The sequence below is a fragment of the Gymnoscopelus braueri genome (assembly GCF_963280865.1).
Source record: "Gymnoscopelus braueri genome assembly, chromosome: 13".
In the NCBI taxonomy this organism is placed as follows: Eukaryota; Metazoa; Chordata; class Actinopteri; order Myctophiformes; family Myctophidae; genus Gymnoscopelus; species Gymnoscopelus braueri.
Genome location: NC_137615.1, coordinates 38158889 through 38178944, shown reverse-complemented (window position 1 = coordinate 38178944; position 20056 = coordinate 38158889). Strand labels below are relative to the sequence as shown.

General features: G+C 42.4%; 1 protein-coding gene across 4 annotated transcripts in view; it reads left to right on the top strand.

Moving 5' to 3' along the window:
* Window positions 1–20056, top strand: part of LOC308099712 (cytohesin-3) — a gene marked incomplete at its 3' end in the record, with an annotated part of 50357 nt that overhangs the window by 8535 nt on the left and 21766 nt on the right. For 2 of the 4 annotated variants that reach the window (XM_080448448.1, XM_080448451.1), the window contains exon 1: window positions 14219–14461. The exons of the other annotated variants lie outside the window; for them this stretch is intronic. In XM_080448448.1, coding sequence (XP_080304574.1) covers window positions 14419–14461 — 43 coding nt within the window. In that variant the 5' untranslated portion in view covers window positions 14219–14418. Of the gene's footprint in view, window positions 1–14218; window positions 14462–20056 lie in introns of those variants that run through there. 4 annotated transcript variants of the gene reach the window in all.

Here is a 20056-nt window from a genome sequence, read left to right as displayed (position 1 = left end):
GGCAGTGCCACTCCAATGCCAACCCATCTCTTTAGAAGGGATTTGTAACGCTCTGTGGCTTTATGCTGGGGCCAGTGTGTCAGTGAACCACTAGAGCCACGTGCTCTGGATGAACCACGACATATTTGCAAACAGGCATGTCCCCCGTCCCCCCCTTCTTTTTTTTCCTTGTTGTAAGATGCAGCATCATGCAAAAAATGTATTCCAGATTTTGTGCATAGAGGGGCTTTGAGCTGTGACTCCCGGTACTGCACAGTCAAATCCTGCGTGTTTATTGATCCATTTGTAACTCCGAGAGTGACCCTTTACTGGTCAAGTTGGTTCCAGTTGTACACTCTTACAGTTAAGATAAGATACATGTAAATATATATATTTTCTGTTTAGGAGTAGGAACCTTGCACACAGCAAACTTTTTCCTGTCTTACCTTTGCTGCTATTCTTTGGTTATTCCTTTTTTAATGTATTTGTTATTATTTATTATTTATTATTTATTACTTATTGTTGCTACAATGTCTTGAGGAACCATAACTAAATAATTGTCTCACAAGATGTAACAATGAAAATAAATTGAATCTTGAATGAACACTCAGAATGTTACAATGTGTTGACACAAGCTCTTTCCTCACTCAGACGCAATTGTGTACCGTTCAGCAGGAGGCCAGATAAAACTGTCAGCATGAGTGTACGTTTATGAGTGTGTTTGGCTGTCTCTGTCTATGTCTGTTTCTGATCTGTATATGTCTGTATGCAGTATGTAGGTGTTTAACTGTGTTTGTATATGGAAAGGAAACAGAAGGATGAAGAGAGAGAGAGAGAGAGAGAGAGAGAGAGAGAGAGAGAGAGAGAGAGAGAGAGAGAGAGAGAGAGAGAGAGAGAGAGAGAGAGAGAGAGAGAGAGAGAGAGAGAGAGAGAGAGAGAGAGAGAGAGAGAGAGAGAGAGAGAGAGAGAGAGAGAGAGAGAGAGAGAGAGAGAGAGAGAGAGAGAGAGAGAGAGAGAGAGAGAGAGAGAGAGAGTGTGTGGGCGTGCAATGGCACAGATCCAGAGAGGGAAACGTGTGGAAGTCCAAGGCCTAATTTTGACTTTGCTGTATGATGGTGATGATGCTTGCCGACAATCAGTTGTTTTCAGGGGAGCATCACCTTCGTACGATGAAGTGTAACATAATTAAAGCTGCAATCTCTTTTAGCAAATAAAACATTATTTTAGCCAATCTGTATGTAGGCTACTACAATATATCCAACATAACTGTGGTGGCTGGAAGTGGTGTCCCTGCTCTTCTATTGAGACATTTAGATCCATTTTGGGCTGGTAGGACCACTACTGGTTGGCAAGAGGTACTGCATGAAGCTCAAAGCATAATATATCTCCTGCCCAAACGGGCTTTCCATCTTAGCACAGTACTAGAAATGTCGGCGCTTGCATGGGAGACCAGACCAGGGTTCAAATCCCTTGTTGGACATACAGTACAACTTACAGATTGCAGATTTAAACCTGAGTGTTGCTTAAAGTAGGTTAGTGGTGCAGGGTTCGGCCCAGCTGTGCATAGCTCACGTTTACTCACTCCCACTATTTATTGTGTGTGGAGGCGTACATGTGTATAAGAATAGTTTCAAGTGCGCGTGCGCGTGCGTGTGCGTGTGCGCGTGCGTGTGTGTGCGTGTGCGTGAGTATGTGTGTGTGTGTGTGTTGGTGTGTGTGTGTGTGTGCGTGCGTGCGTCTGTGTGTGCGGTGTGTGCGTGTGGGCGGTTGTGTGCGTGTGCGTGCCTGCACGCGTACATGGCTCATGCACTTCAGTTTGTGATTGAGCGGACGTACGCACGTGAGTTCACACAGAGGATTAGTGCGGTCCGTGAGCCCTCTCCATTCACAGACAAATGGAGGGGATCAAGTGGGGAGGGATACGGATGACAGTTAGTGGATTATAGGTCAGGGGCGCGGGCTGCTGGCTGTCACTTCCCTATTGGAGCTGGGAAACACACACACATAAACACCCACACGCACGCACGCACGCACGCGACGCACGCACGCACGCACGCACGCACGCAACGCACGCACGCACGCACGCGCGCACGGCGCGCACGCGCGCGCTCGCACATGTAAACAGGATACAAACATGACAGAAACACAGCCTAGGAAGAGAAAAGTGTGGGAAGAGAGATATACCATCCCTTGTGTGTTTATCTTTATTCCAGACAGCGTAACAGTTCTCTGGTTTGTGATTGATTGTACGGTGTGTAACCACAGTTTTTGCCTCTTCACTCACTCATTTTCAGGGGGCCTTTTCCAATGCCATAACCTCAGAGTCGCGCTATATGTTTGGTTTTGGGTGCGAGGAGATCAATGAGAGATAGGATGTGTTGTCGGGGAGCGTGAAATAGGATGTGAATGGCCTTGAGGATACATTGTTTGAGCCTTCGCAGACAGACCTTGCTCAGGGTGACACCTTCAAGAATGGTCCAGGAGGCCATCAGTAACCAGACCCTTTCCCCAGGACTGGACTCATGGACTGGGAGCATAGATGTAAAGAGAACATCTCAAGTAGAACCCGACCAATGCCAGATTTTTGGGTCCTCTTCTCTCTGTCTTTCGGTCTCTTCCTGTCTTGTCTGTCTTTCTGCCTCTCTGCCTCCCTCTCTGCTTCCCTCTCTCTCTCTCTCTCTCTCCTCTCTCTCTCTCTCTCTCGTCTCTTCTCTCTCTCTCTCTCTCTCTATGTCTCATGAGGCATCATGTCATTGCACTGGGAGACAATGATTGGCTATGATTGATAAGTGCGTTAAGTGGGTAGTGAGTGACCATGGTAAAGCACGAGCACAGACACCCCCAGCCACACACACAAATAAAGTGGGCCTGGGGGTATTTTAGATGGTCAGGCATTCACAGTTAGCGCTTCACACATAACTGCTTCTTTGACCTCTGTCACACATTGCATTTCCTTTTTTATTTAATTTTAATTTAATAACAGGAACAGAGAAAACATACATATATATTTTTTAGATAGATACGTGCCGTAGAGAGCTCCAAATAAACAATATCCAAAACACTCAGAGCCCACTGTCTGAATGACTGTGGTGGCTCTGGCTGCCATAACGCCACAAACATTGCATTTCCATAGTCGCAGGGGACCACGCATGCTACAGCAAACGTTTGCACTTTGGGTTGTGGTACATTCACAGTGCAGGTTGTCAGAGGACCTGTCCTGTGTGGGTGGACTACGTGGGTTCACTTCTGAAAGGAAATCCTGAGGTGCTTTTATGCAAAGTAAACCCACACTGACTTCGTCATTAATCTTGACATGGGTGGACCTTAAATCCCTAAACCAAAGTAACAGCAAGTGATTATTGTCCTCCCTCGAGCTAAAGTCAATCTGTAATATTGAAAGCATCAGCAGCTCTCCACTCTTCCACAGTCCGGAGGATATGTGGCTGTCATATGCCTGTAAGCTGCCAGAAGGCCTTAAAAGTGCACATGTCTCATATGTTAAGGCGCCCGGATTTCCTACACTCTGCCTCTGACCCCTTGCGTGCCAAAGACCTTCAATTTTACCTATGAGGAAATGGTGGTCTCGTTTTCAAATGAGAGCAGCCATTCAAATAACTGAAATGGCAAACACTGTGGCAGTTATAATTTCATCTGCCTGGAACCATCTGAAGAGGAAGTATGGTATTCCTGTTGGCCTTGGCTATCATGTCTGATCTGTTGCTGTTTTAATATATCTTGCATATCACGCTGCATCTGTATAATATTCAAATCGTATCAGCTGCCTTATGACCCCTGATTTGATTGTTAGCAGCACACGTCAGCCCAAAGTATATGGGCTACTAGTAGGCAAAGAAGGCCTGTAATCAGACATGTGCTGTCACGTTTCTTTAGGTGAAAACCAAAGAAATAGCTTATATTCCTTTTTTTCTCATTGGAAAATGCTACATTTTAAGATAGTTTGGGCATTAGAATGTGTTTTGTGATAATTTCTAGTGAGAAATGTGCATTTTTAACAGTTTACCAGGTTTGCCAGATCATGCTCCCGTTCTTTATGTAAGGCTCGCCTAATAGCATAATTGTAGCAGGGCATTGACCTAATAGAGGGGGAATGGTCACGTAATGTGTAATAAATGCAGGTAATAGCAAACTTGGCAAGTTGTCGCAACCACTCCTAGCAGGTTTTTAGAGCTACTTGTCCAAAGATATGGGTCTAATTTACTTAACATGCATTACTGCAATTACTGTATAAGAGTAGGCCTAAACCATCTCTATACTTTAGGTCTTTACTAAGTTTTAGCAAACCACATTCATATTAGCCTAGCCTACTCTTTCATCCCATCTTTTTATCAGTACAACCATCTATTCTTCTTCCATCACAACAGATAGAACTAACCTCAGAAACCTCAATTGTATTTTTAGCAACTCTATTTAACTCCACGTTCCATGTTCTTCACGACCAGGTCTATGTCTGTAATTGGAATTGTAGTTTTTAAATACATTGATATATTTTTCATAATAAGAAGTTGGCGGGGGCACAACACATTGGTGTTATCAGAATTCGATCGTTAAATGTAATACTTCCTCCTTCTAATAATTGCTCAATATGTAAACTATAAAGCACTATTATCTGTAAAATATCTAAGGACTAACAAAATAATTTGAGTTATTATAAATGCTGCTGTTAAACACTTTGCTAATGTCATTGCTAAATTGTTGGTAGCTGCGGCGGAGTAATTCTGCTTCAAGCAGTAGTACTTGAACCTGAGTTACTCCGTTGCAGCAAATGCAATGCCAACAATGGTCATTGTTTGCATTGTTTAAACATGTGGCTAAGGAGAGCAAACAGGCTTTATGGGTTAGTATGTAAACATAAGTACATTGGTGCTGGGCATCATGTGAGCTGACTGGGCTCCACTAGATTTGACTGATAACAGTCAAATCTGAAAACAAACACACAAAAAAACAGTCAAATCTGGTGCTTATAAAAGGATGGCAAGCAATGTTGTAATAGTTTGAGGGATCGTTTACTCTATTTGAGGACTGGGTGGGTTGGGATTTCATGCTAATCAGTGCAGAAATCTGTAACAGTCTAATATGAGAATTGATTGAGAACTTTACCATTGAGTTTACCATTTGTCCTTTAGCCTTGGTTGTGTTACTTAAACTGACTTTTAACTGCATCAACTATAAAAGTAAAGTTTTCTGCTCTTGATGAAAGACATAGTGTAGGGCTATAGCCCTAAAGGGAGAGGGCTAGGTGAGTAAAAAGGATTATGTGCTGCCGAACTCCTCTAAATTTCATTTAGTTGCACCCTTACACAGAAATAATTATTTATGTGAATAGGTTATGTTCATAACTGTTGCCCCAGGTTTTCAGTTTGTTATGCACAGAGATTATTTATTTTAGCGGTCACTAGTCTTCCTGGGGTCACCAAGGCTATGTAAAGAAGGAAAGGGCATGTATGTAACTTTCTTGGTCTGGCAATTCCAGCTGGCAGATTTGTTGCACTTACAGGCAAAGTGGAGCCAAATCTTTGATGCATTGAGGTCAATTAGACCCGTATGGACAAGAGTAGTGTATGAATAAACACTACTTTTGAAAGACTTTGAGCTTTCTAAAATAATCGCTTTAGGAAAACATTGATGTGCACACTACATGATCTGAAGAGCACAGAGTAAGTTTCTGACTGTGCCAGGTGTCATCTCGAGACTGTTGATTATTGACAGCCTTAGCTTTAGCTCTTTAGATACATCAATAAAATGATATAGTGTGCACATCAAAAAACAAGACAGCAAGAAACAATGGGTATTATGTCTTCTTTTATTTACTTGCCTCCCAGTGTGTCTATGGTGCATGCATGCCATGGAATAGACCGTTTCCCTTCCTTCTTTAAATTGCCTTGGGGTGCACACAAAACAAGAAAATAACAACGGTAGCTGTGTGCTGTGGTGTGGGTGATGCCTGAATTAAGCAGTCATACCTACCTGGCCTGAGTCAAACTAATCTCTCTGAGAGAGGTGTGAATGCACACCTGTTGTGCATCGTTAATGCACACATAATAAATCAGATATCCCCACACAAAAAGGGAGAGAGACCATGCCTCTGTCATGACAAGTTATCCTCCACATACTCTACGTACGGTATGGTTACAACTAAGGCATGGCAAACATTGTGTGATGTTATTTGGAAATATTAATAAGATGTTGAAGGTAAGATAAAAACGTGTCATGACAGATGCTCTCTCTGTCCCTTGAGTGTGTGGGGATGGCTGAATTATCCCCTGTGCAACAGATGTGTGCACACCTAGTCTAATTACTGTACTTTGACTCAGGCAAGGTGTGACTACTTAATTCAGCCATCACCCACCCCACAAGCCTATATAACAAGACAGTACTGTAAATAACAAAAGTCAAGTCTCGATAAGAAACGGGTTCAGTCAAGTAAATGTCAAGTAAAAAATAAAACATCACAACACACCAAATGCATTCCACTCAGGTCAGTTAGGGTCATATGGGTTCTTGCAATTGTGCTAATGTGCTCCTCTGAGCCATGAGAGACTGGCATCATGCATTCTCTCTGCATTTGCCTTACACCTAAACGGACAGGGCAGTGTGAGCCTTGCAGCTTTATTCTGATCTACTGTATGTGGAGTAGAGTGACCTGCCTTATAGGCATTCTGCAAAATGCAACTCAGAGTTCAATTCATTAAATGAAAACGTTCGCTCAACATTTGAATAGTAGTGGGTCAGCTGAGAATCTTTGTGTTTGTTTTTCAGCTGAGGTACAACCTTGGCAGATGTCCAAACCTAGGAAAACAATTCCTCCTTCAAGTTGAAAATATTGACAATATTGGCAATTAAATTATATTCAACAACTTAAACCTTATAGACCGGGGTTCTAAAGTGGGGTCCCACCAGGGTCCCCAGGGTCTATACATAGCACTGTCCTTTTTCTACACCAAATCCCCAAGCTCACAACGCATCATGACATGTTTTGAGCTTTTAGATCTGCTATTTTGGGTGAAATGTTTGCCTATTATTATGACATGTCCAGAATAGACTCTAGACACTAGAGTTCGTGTATTAAAGGATCTACACCATGAATTTAAAAAAATATTTGATATTTAATATCATATGGTGTATGTCCCTCAAACCTTTTTCAAAAGGTTTGAGCCTAAATCATCACTCAGATATACTCATCCCAAGTCAATTGTCTCTGGCTTATACAGCACTTTCAGCTGCAATACCAAAACGTCCTTTTGGGCAGGGGGGGGCTACTGAGCAATTCTGTCTGGCCATCATCAATGCAATGGCAAGGCAAGTGATGTCACTTGCATTGCCATTCTGAAATGGCCTGTTCAGACACGCCCATTCTGAAAATCTCTGAAATGAGAATGAATGACTGAATGTTAAAAAAAAATATTTTTTGGGGTACAAGAGACACTGGGGAGCCCAAAAAATAACCCCCCCCCCCCCCCCCCCAAAATGAAATTCATGGTGTGGCCCCCTTTAAGTACATATCCAATTATCCATAGATCATTATCATTGCTTAGCAAGTTGTTTTATACCTTTCCAATGTCTATACGTTGAAAGGCAAAAACATATGTTCGTTTCTAATGATAGAATTGGTTTAATTCTCCTCCGCGTCATCAGCGCCCATACCCTAGGTGGGGTCGGCAAAAGGGCCTACTCTGTGTGGAGTTTGCATGTTCTCCCCGTGTCTCCTAGGGTAGTTAATACCCTCACAAAAACATGTAGTAATCCTGGTCGCTATACCGCCTCCCCCATGACAGCCGGGGCGCCTGATGGAGGGGAAGGGAACTGGTTGGAATAACGTGTTCCTTCCACGTGCTACGTCCAACCAGGGAAACTCCCCCCTGTCGGGTGACAAGAAGGTCAGTTGGCTCTCATGCCTGAAGGAAGCATGAGCTCGGCCCTGGCCTCCCTACTGTGGGGGACTGGTGTAATGCTGGTGTAGGGCTGGTGTAGCGCCCAGGATCACTTAGGAAATTGGCACCGGGTGAAAAAAATGGGTTACAAAAATCGCGGGATAAAAAATTAAAGTAAAAAAAAAGAATTGGTTTAATTGTTTTCGGGATTAAATGATATACTACCCCCACTAGGGGAGCCCTTTTACTTTCCTAACTTATCAACTTTATCTGCAAAATGATTATTGAAATGGGTTTGCAGTGTCCTTTGCTTTTGTTAAGAAAACCACATTAACCCCAATGAAAGAAGATGCATTATTCTTGGCTCTCCCTGTCACGGGGCAACCCGTGCCCTATATATAAAGACACAGGGGTTAAGGGCAGTTCACGCACACACACCACACAGCTGCGTCCGATTCATAATCAAGACCGGCCGGTTTGGAAGCAGTGACTGTGGGAAGTGTGGCAGATATGTCCTAACCAAATGTCAATACTATAATGTCAATACTGTTGAATGCATTCACAAATTCACAAGTAATTCACACAGACTTTACAGGGATAAAACATTCAGTTTATTGTGTAACCTGTGGTAAAAAGGAGTTGCTCATTGTTTGTCACCTGTAACTCCTCTGCAGTACTGGCACTGTGGGTTGAACTGCTAAACAGACCATGGACCAAACCATGTAGCTTAAGTAGGGGAGGTCCCAGTGGAAGGTGCCATGTACTGTAGAGGAGGAGGGGTGTTTCACAATGTTTATGGGCAAAGTATTATATTATCTATGGAAATGAATTCAAACACAAAATGGGGTTCAGTCTGAAAGTACCATATCTATTTATGTGTTGGGTTATTCATGTTATATTTGTCAGCTTGTAGATAAGCTATTTTTGAAGGTTAATTGCTGCCTCTGTTGTGGTAGGATCCTCTCCTATAAAAAGGAGACAGCAGAGTCAGAGCTTCAGTTATGTTTGGGCAGGCAGAGAGCCCAGTCAGAGCTGCCAGGGCCCCCTCATAGGGGTGTAGCCTAGTGCGCTTTGTTTTGTTCTTTTCCCTTTTCTTGTTAAGTTTTGCATTAATTTCCTGAGTTCGTTATCTTCGTATTTTTTGGCCAGTATTATTTTTGTTATTCGATACATGCACTGTAAAAAGCTGCACTGACTTGGTGGAGGAGAAGTGGCGAAATAAAGACCACAAAAGAGAGCATTTCTGACTGTTTTTGGAGTCTCGACCTCCGGTCAACTTTACACTCCCCAATATTTCATTCTGGGTTTTCCAAAGTATGATACAATCATTCTTCCTCTCCTGAATTTAGTTTTCATAATAATATTATGAAAACTAAATTCAGGAGAGGAAGAAAGCATATTATGCTTTCTTCCTCTTTGTGTTTAACTTTGTAAATGTATTTCTCTCACTCAAGTCAGTTCCTTTAGTATCTATTACAGTTTTTTTCTCTTTAATGCATGAGTTGTTCATCAAACCTGATGATGCTTTAATAGTTAGTTGTCTTAAAGGGACATGCTGAATGCTGATCAGCCACAAATATTTAAGTTCAAGAGTAAATAACTCAAGGGCTTTTTCCGCCTCATTTAATGCCAACACTTGGATCGACTCAACAGTCTATACAGTGTCTCTAACAAAATAGTTTTCACAAAATGTTCTATTATGACCTCTTATACAGTACTTTAGGCCCATGTTTAGGAGTTATGTTTTTTCTTACTAGAGCCACAATATAGTAAGTAAACCACACAGGGAGGGACTGAAACTGCCGTATTTTTTCAAGCAGACTCTTCTTCAGATTGAAGACAAATACACTCGCCATCTAAAATACATATAACATTCAGATCATATTATAGGATCCCACAATACTAGTGTGACATCAATAAAGTATGAAAACATATCCCCTGGTGAAGGCAGAGTGGCTTGCCAATGGAACAGACAATTCAATAAAGGCTTTTTCATTTTGTAACTTTGGAGATTTAGTACCTCAGAGTTTCTTTAGTAGTTTAACCACTACTTTCTTTCTCACACATATATACCACCCACATATTCTGTGCAGCAAAGTGATCCTTGGTCTTCTGAAAGGTATTATTTTAGCGCTGGCCGGGAGGCGAACCCGGGACCCCTGGATCCGAAAGTACGTACGTTGCCAGTCGGCTAAAGAGCCAGGCTCGCTAGTGAGCAGTAACGCAGCACCCTACAGCCTACAGTATGAGCTGTGTAACAAAGTGATCCTTGGCGTTCTGACTGGTGTTATGAGCTATCTCTCTGCCTTCTAATGTCTTTTTCCAGCTCACAGGCAACAACAAAAGGCAGCAGCACTGTTACCTGGCAGCAAGATTCTCTCTCTCTCTCTCTCTCTCTCTCTCTCTCTCTCTCTCTCTCTCTCTCTCTCTCTCTCTCTCTCTCTCTCCTCTCTCTCTCTCTCTCTCTCTCTCCTCTGTCGCAGGCGAGCTCTGTTTGTCTGCGCAGGGGCCTCCGTATAAGACTGGTGACTGGTGAGACTTTCCAGTTATTTCCTGAGTGAGTCACACTGGTCTGTGGGGGTTCTACGTAGAGTTTGAGGACCCTCACACTAGTACTGACGGTGAGCGAGAGTGGAGGACCTTATAATCGAAGTTCAGTCAAGGCCATATACCTGAAACTCAAATAAACTTTATTTAGTTTGAGGTAATACACATAAAATCAGTGTAATTTAATTTAATTTGAGTAATCTTTTTGAGTTAAATTAACACATTTTACTGTGTACCCCATGAAAGTATAAGTCATAATTGCAAATAATAACTTTTCAATAGTTTTGCACCTCTCAAAGCTTTCCACGAGTATCAGTTTAACAAGGTGGATAGAGGATTAAATGGCCTTATCCGGAGGTTAGGCTGCCCCGGGATCAGTGATGCATGGTGGTAGGAGAGGGTGACATTGTGGATGCTGCAGATATTGTTAAGGCAGTAGGGAGCTGTGCTACTTTACGTTGCCGTTACAGTATCTCACTAGTGTTCACTTTACACTCAGCATACAGAAAAGTCCTCCTGGCTTAGCTAGGCCAAAGAACACCCACGCGTGCCTGCTTTCAAACTTCTGTGTGTGGGTGTCATTGTGCAATAGTTGAATCCTCTGTGTCTAGACCGTTTTTGGATGCTGAAGATTAAGAAGAAGGCAAAAGGGTAGTTGCAGGATGCAGGTTAGTTTTAATGCCTCACCCTTTAGACCAGGGGTTCTCAACCAGGGATTCATTACCCCTAGGGTACTTGCCTGTATAGGACTTGCAAAATTTGTATTTTTAATATTCTGTACAAAAATGTGGTTTTAATGACTTATAATTGTAATAAAAGTGTGAGAATGTGTCTAAAGTGAGACTGACACTTGTAATTGTTCACTACATGTGAAGCCTACCTTTTTCAACTGCAAATTTAAAAATAAAAATCATACTGAGCAAAAATTTAAATTATAAGAGGTACTTCAGTTGAACCTTTAAGACAGAATGGTTTCAATGCTCAGAAAAGTTGAGAACCCCTGCCTTAGACCAGTAGTTCTCAAACTCTTTTGTGCCAAGGACCCCCAAATTGATATACACTATTTGGCTGTGGACCCCCATCTAAAAAAAATTGTGGCAGGTAGTGGGACCCCCAGAGGAGAAGAACCCCTTCAAGGACCCCTGGGGGTCCCCAGACCCCACTTTGAGAACACTGCCTTAGACAGTAAACTCCTCACGGCTATTATGTCACTCCGAGAGTGTTCTAAATGGAACCAAATGACCCACAATTAACACTATGCATTATGCACTTTGCATATTGTGTACAAACGGTGTGTAGTAAAGAGAAGGTTTTTAATTGTTTGATTGTAATACTGTAGCCATCCTCCTTCCTAGATTATGGTCTCTCTCCTCTGTAACGGAGACAGTAGCAGGATGGAGACTGTGATAAGATAAGAGCAGGTCTCCGGTTTTCTGCAGTCGACAGATGGCAGACACACAGATGGCCAGCATGCTTATTGGTCGCACATGTAAAAAAAAAGAGCCAGAAATCAGCTGGTGTAACAAAAAATGTGCATTTAGTTGAGAGAGAGTCTCATATCTCTGTGTTTTACTGTGGAGGAAATTATATCTAAATTGAAGATCAACAACGATAATCAAAGCCTGGCACTCAGGCTGATAATTGGGCAAAGATAAAGAAAAACGGATCCTGCTGCCAGAACCACTAATCTAATTTGTCCAGGGATTGTGACACAAAATAGCTCCATTAGAAGGGTTTTTAATCTACAGAGGAAAAAGGAAGTTTCATTTAAAGTGGAACTGTAGTCTGCACCAGGCATGAATAAGTCACTGTGACTGCTGGGTGCCGTGAAGAAGGCTTTGAGCTTCAAGTGATTGCTTTAGGGGACCACAGAGGCTCTGAAGAATCAAACAGCTGGGTTGCGTTTGATGTACCCTCTGATTATTAATCTACTTTTCATGAAAGGAATATTTGGATGGATGCCTCCTCTGACATGGCAGCTAATATAAGCAACAGGTCACTCTTATATACTGTAATTGACAAAATATTATTGCCAGTTAACCACTTAAGTCCTATATTCTTTGTTGTACGACGAATAGCAGAAATAGCAGATCAACTCAATCTGTGAGCTTGTAGATCTGTTATTTTGGCTATTTTTGAAGAACTTTCTTTTTTAACTTAACAATAACATGCCCAAAATATGGACGCCAGTTTGAAAGTATTTAAAGAGGAAATATTTGATATTAGATATATTGTGTTATTTTGTTCCCCCATACAGATCACCAAAGAGGTGAATTGTGGATCCATGCTTTCTCAAAGATACTGTCTTTATTTTTCTCCCTCTGCGGAATCCAGTGGCAACAACATGTTTTTCAGATCAGGTAGATGTCTTTAGCAGGCTGATGGTCTTAGCAGCTTGTGGTCCATCCTGAAGAGACGAGTGGGAAGATGTTGTCTCCATTTACACAGAGAGGGTTTTTAACCTCTGTTGTTTTTTATGGTTTCTGACTTCCCCTTATTACAACTCCTGATGTTCGAGACAACTAAACTGATATTACCACATCCGTCCATCTCCAGTGCAAGTAGTATAGAAATTGAATAAATGGAGGGAATGCACGCTTTAAGCAGAACAAAAAAGGCATTCATTTGGTGGCAAATCGAAATTATGTCTCACGCCTGACTTGGCCGGTGATGGAAAGTTCTCTGCTGCCATTTGGTTTAGAAGGGAAATATGAGTACTAATAAATCAGGGTGTTTTATGCCCAGTGCTAAATCAATGCTACTAATACCAGAGTCATGAGGTTACAGTGATAAAGTGGGAGGGGTGAGGCTGGGCTGCGTACATAGCATAATCCGTTTAATCTTTATGAATCGGAGGATAACTTCAAGGTTAGAAGAGATCCTACTGGAAGATTTTGGCTGCTCTGTGCTGTTGTGGTATGAAGACAAGAATCAATTTGGTTTAAACTAAATGGGAAAAAAACTCCACAAGTCTGTGCTTGTGTAAGCCTATGTCACTCTCCTTGCATGAAGCTTTTCAACAAATAATGTGCTATAGTCAGATTGATGTACTAAAGCTATAAGAATCAGCTCTGCAATTAGTGCAATAATGTTTTGTCAAACCGATTATCTACAAAGTCGGCTCTCTGAAGTCAGCAGCCTAAGTGCTGCTGTAGCCTCATAAAAGTTGTGAATGTGAATCAGAGTGAATGGACCATATTTAATAGGACATCACTCTAGTCTATAGTACTACTGCTGTTGCTGCAGTGTTGCTGATTTGATGTGAAACACAGGCCAAAATCCCATCATCCCCTCCACGGGCCAGGAGATGAGGGTAATAGATATCCAATAGGGCCTTTACAAGGGGAGAAAGGGCCCTTTTGGTAGTTGGATTTCTTTATTAGGTGTGCTGATGGCAGGGCAGAGAGTTTTCCAGCCGAAACTATAAGGTATAACCGACATGTATAGTAATGTGTGCGTCTGTGCATACGTGAGTCCAAAGTGAGGGAGAGACAGGGGTGCAAACAAGTAAGTAGCACAGGAAGAGTGAAAGGATTTAATAGAAAACGAAGGAATGAAGCGAGAAGATGGAAGAGATAGAATCAAGAAAAGACAGTAGGGGAAGTGCAGCTCTAGAGGGCTGGTTGGACCAGCCCGGGAGGTTTCAGAATGAGAGGAATGTGGGCTATTTCCACACGGCTACAGTCATCTGTCAAAGAGAAAGGAGCTGTCACCGGAGCCGTCAGTATGCATGTGTGTGTGTCTGCACGTGTCGCTCCTTTTTACGTATGCATCCCTTGGTGCGTGTGTGTGTTTGTGCATGCCAGAAAGGTTCGAGTGGGTGTGCAAAGGGAAGGGAACAATTACTACACACATACCAACCACAATCCCACCTATACCTGGGAGGGAAACGACTTAGGATCCGCACGCCAGTTCACCAGTACTGAGCTATGTTACAGACCATTACAGACTAACATAAGGACACAGACATCCTGATGTTCCTGTGTGGCTCTTTGCTGATGGAATGTCAGTCATGGGACCCAGACAGAGAAGTAGGCAGCAATATGGTGCGTATTTCAGTCAGGCAATGAAAAGATTTGCAGGCATGATACAAAGACCCACTATTTTGGGCATTTAATTGCAGGCAAAAAAAATATTTTTTTAATTTACACAACTTTTCGAATTCTTCCAAAATAGCTAAGTTAGCACATCTACAAGCTCACAACGCGTTTTGGTACGATGCATTGTGATATTGTAGATCAGCTATTTTTGCTCTTAGTCGTACAACAACGTAGAGTGGTTAAAAGATCTTTCTACTTTCTACTACTCTGTATTTATATCAAGGATTTACTGCTATATTGTATTGCGTCATACAGGATGTTTTTGTTTCAGTCGCACTGACTGTAGATATCTTATTTTCACTTAAGCGTTCCTGCATAATGTTGAATTGACAGAGAAGTTGTAGACTGAATTGAATCTTGACATCTTTCCCACAGGGTTTGTTTGTCTGTGTGTCACCGAGCGTGACACAGTTTTCCAACCTACTTACATCATTTAGAACTCAGCTGGGTTGCACATACTTGCAGCAGCACAATGTGGAGGCTGTAGTACTTGTGAGAGAGCTCCTGAATTAGATTCTGTAGTGTAGTGGGAAATGTTGTGGGGTGCTGCCCATGTTTATGTGCGTTGCCATTGTTACGGGTGTACTGTGGGCCAGTGGTTGTAATCAGAGCACACATCCTCTCCATTGTCCTGTAGAAATCCTGGAAGAATTCAGGAACTTAAGTGACTTTCGCCCGTTGTATGCTGCTGTCCCTGGTGACTGCAGTCATGATGTAAAAGGGCCGTGCTGACAGAACTTTATAAAACTAATTTATTGTCAGCCATAAGGTAGTATGAGGGTTGAGTTTGAAGTCCATTTAAGTTAAAACGTTAAATAGCGAACATAGGCGATATACAGGCTCACAATGTGTAGCATTGCAACGCATTGTGAGCTTGTACTACTCTACTACTTTCGCTATTTAAAAAATATATTGGAAATATTGGAAAATCTTAATAATAATAATAATAATAATAATAATAATAATAATAATAATAATAATAATAATAATAATAATAAATGATATTAGCACTTTATATTTGACACATCTCAAAGATCTAAATGGCATAAAAAGTCAAGAAAAAACATGAAAATAAAAACAATGAAATGAATACAATTCAGATCAATGGTAAAGAGACCCTTTCTCCCCTTGAAAATCTTCACCTACTATAACATGCCCAAAATAGGGACACCAGGATGAAAGTGGTTAATACTGTGATTACTTTGCACCAGTTCTGCCACCATGGGCAGCTAGTGCAATCTAAACCAATGTAACGAAGAACAAGACAACCGGTTTTCACACCCACCTCTCCTATCGACCCCCCGCCCGGCCCCACCTCAGCACACTGAAGTGGATCAGTATGCAGTTCCAGCTCCAATGCGGCTCCCGTGCCAAGGAGATTGGAAAAGCGTAATCGTCGATGGGACTTCTGACTTAGTGATCTGCCAATATCTGCCCATCCAGCGTATGGTCCTCCAGATCCCCATCTCTCACCTCTATCTCCCAGAGCATCAGTCAGAGTTGGCTGTCTCGAGTCGGGACCCAGGTCATTCCTGTCTGGAATGTCTGCCAGGGCCTTTCCAAGAATCTCATACTGGCTGGAATGAGGAGCAAGAGTCATGTATTATTCAAGAACCTGAGTGGTTTTCAGACATCAGATGATTGGGATCTGTTGGTTCAATCTGAGAGCTCGCCTGGGCAGCCGTGCCAGAGAGTTAGTCGCCCACCAATGCCCTTATGCAAAGACAGAGGATTGTAACCCAGACAGTGAACCATGTGTATATCAACGAGAGCATTTGAGATTATATCAGGAGTTCTTCATCCATCAGTATTTGAAAGAAAGCCTCTGTCATCGATGCCATGAATAATTTGTATGTGATGTATTTTTATTGAGTTGACTCTTGTGACCCAGTGAGGCAAGGCCACTCTTAAGTGACCGTATTAATGAAGTCATTAGGATGGACTCATAATATGTCACTTCTTAGACATAAGTTACTTACTGCTGGGATCATGTACATTAACCATGACCAGACCAGATTACAAATAGATCATTCTCCCAGATGATCTAACATCAAGGCTTTCTAAGGCTTATTTATACTACATCAAATGATCTTGTCGACGATAAAATTGACTAACCCATAACCCATCCTAAACCCATAGCACCTAACTGCTATCCACGAGTTTCCTAGCGAATTATGGGAATCACTTCCTGTCGTCAATTTCTTTCAACAGGAAGTGATGCCCATAATGCCCCATGGGACACTGTGTCGCGTGATCCCAAAACCTATACCACTTGTGCAAGGACGCACTGTGATTGGCCAATACGCGTGTGCAAGGACGCGCTGTGATTGGTCAGTAGCCACTTTGAGTGGCAGTTGGGGCAAACGTAACCTTGTGTCACCAGACTTTCCGCAGGGCAAACGCTCTCGCCAAAACATGATTTATGATTCTGTCCCTATCGGTACATAACTCGGACAGCGCTGAGTCGGCCCAAGCGAACTTCGCAACGTTCGGCACGGCAACTCACTCGCTTTAGCTCGCTCGGTGGTGCCTCACGTGGCTTTGCTTGAGACGACGCGCCTCCGTCGCGGTCAAAAACTATAAAATAGCCCACAGTTGTTGTAGGCAGAGGAACTTCCGCGTTGGCCACAGAAGGGGGGCGTGGTTATAGCACAAGTTGTATAGGCTTTAGTATGTCGCCACTGTGTCCCATTATGGGGATTATGGGCATCACTTCCTGTTGAATGAAATTTAATGACTGATGACAGGAAGTGATTCCCATAACTTTTCTTCACTAGGAAATACTTGACACTACTGGCATTTTCCAAAGCCTTGAGAGGAAGCCATGGGTTCCATTCATTTCAGTACAGAATAAAAATCAACTTGAAACTTGTTTGAGATAGGTACGGAGATCCAACACACTAAATGTCATGCATGTTTTAATGGGCGTTATAGAGATTTGAAAAGTCTAACCAAAAACAGTCCATGAAGAAGAGTTTATGAACATTAACCACACAATGATTTTAGCCAACACTGACTCAATTATTCAGGAAAGTTCTGTAACATTCTAATGACCATGGAGAACAATGTAAATGCGAAAACTAAAGCCATTAATTAACAGAAGAATAGTTTATGTTTATGTACAGCACAATATATGTGCGAAGCCAGGAACGGACTGACATTTATTGATGGTAATGTTGTCCTTTAAGCACTGTTAAAAGTAATGAATGTAGATTAAATCTGTGAAGTCTCTGTCAGGTGGTCAGTAATTGGTAACATGCCTGGTCACAGAGATTACTTTTAACTACCCCTACCATAGGAATAGCAGTCTGACCTTGCACTATACACTTCACATTCTGACCTCATTGACCTTCTTCCTAGCCACGGTTAGAAGAGAGGTATGAATGTAGGACGAGATTGGAAGACAAAGACGAGGAAAGCGAGGGTGCAAATTCAATGACCACCAGGCCCTTGGAAAAATGTTGCACTAAGCTTGCACAACAGCAGACTTTGAAGTCCCCCTCCAGACACGTTTGAAAGAATCTAAATATACTTTGTCTAATATTTTGCGTAAAGAAGTACTTCACCACAAAAAGTATTGTTTTTCAATTCATCAAGTATTCTCTTCTTTCTTTTCTCATTTTTGGATTATTCGCCGTAAAGGAATGCGACAAAAACCAAAATTCTCCATGTATTCAAGGCTTCACAAGGTAAGTAATTGATAGAAAAATATAGGTCATTTTGGGGGCGAAGTTACTGAAGTACTATTTATGGAAATTAAAAAAGAAAAGAAAAAAAACTCTAAAAAGGGACTAAACACATCTACTCTTTCTCTCATTGAGAATTAAGAAATTATGGATCTATGAATATGGTGATTTCAGGTTTCACTTGGTGGCTTATTTGCATATTGGACCGGCATCCATCCATGATAGGTTTGCGAGATTAATGACATCACACAGTTCAGATTTTGAGGCAGTACAGAGAAGCTCCCTACCGCCATGGAAGAATGTGAAAAGGCCACCTTAGTGGAAAGTTCTGCACATATAATAGTGGGCATGTTTTTGAGTGCAGGGGGACATTAGTTGTAGTTGTAGTTATACTCTTCCATTCAATGCTCCAAAGGGAAATACCTAAGCACTCAAGTTTAAAGCATTATTATGATGTATTGATTGTTACTAGGAAATCCAGCCCTCTAAGCCATAAGAAAAGGCTGAGTGGTATTGCATTGGTAATCTATAAGCCTATGCCTGGGGTTAAACATGGAGTATTTGTCTATAGCCATATGGATTTTTTCAGCAGGGCAGGTTTCTATAGGAAGACATATAGGCTACAGTACTCCACATACTAACACACATACATAACCATGCACTTACACACTCTTCACCAGGCATTGTATATTCATGAATAATGCAACAGATGCCAGCACTGGGCAGTACAGAACTAGTTGAATCCACACAGTAATATCAGATTACTGTGTGTTTTCTTCTCTTACATGAAACCACACAGTGGAGGTGGGGGACTGACACCCAGCGCAGTGGGTGCACATTTGTCCCTTTCTCTGGGCAAATGGGCTCTTTGAGGCAGGGAAGGCGGGATGGCATCGTGGTTTGCGTATCACAGACGTAGTTTGCCTGCAGGGGCTCCCTGTTCCACAATCACTGCTTTATGAAGGCCTTTACAGGAAGACAGGAGGGTGACAGACTGGCACATTTTGTGCACCTCCTCTCATCTGTCTTACCTTCTCTCCTTTTAGCACTGTGTGTGTGTGTGTGTGTGTGTGTGCGTGTGTGTGTGTGTGTGTGTGTGTGTGTGTGTGTGTGTGTGTGTGTGTGTGTGTGTGTGTGTGTGTGTGTGTGTGTGTGTGTGTGTGTGTGTGTGTGTGTGTGTGTGTGTGTGTGTGTGTGTGTGTGTGTGTGTGTGTCTGTTTTCTACAACTTGTCCCCTACTGACCCGTTCCATCTCATCTACGTACGCATCAGGGTTTTCTTTCATCTTTCAAAAGCCTTTCGCTCTCCCACTGTCTTTAGCCAAATATCCCCACACTTGACTTCTCAGCTTATCGTAATCTCGCTCTCTGTCATTGTATGGTTTAGTTTCGGTACAAGTCAGTCTGTCAGATGCCGCGTTGGCCTCGTCGTGTGAGAAGGGACGGTCGCACATTTACGAGAGCCATCTTCAGCCATCTGTGTTTCTCGGCTCACTATTGGCTGCCCATCCGTGACTGAAGGAACCATCAGTAAATGTGAGCATCGTGCCCCCGGAACCTAATGGTCCATGCCCCTGTCATATTGTCTCACTGAGGCGGGGGAGAGAGAGGGATTAAGAGAGAGGGAGAGAGATGGAGGGACAAGAGAGAGAGGGAGAAAGGGAGAGAGAGCATGAGACCAAATGAAAATAACTTCAGTTGTTCTTTCCCTCTATTATTGAATAGGAAAATAAGACAGGGGCAGTAAAAGTCGGAATCGCAAAGCTGCTTAGTGCTGTGATTCAGTTGGGGGATTTGAATCTGCTCTCACCCCCACTTGAAGCTCAAGGATGGATGTGGAAAAAGTGTGTGTGTGT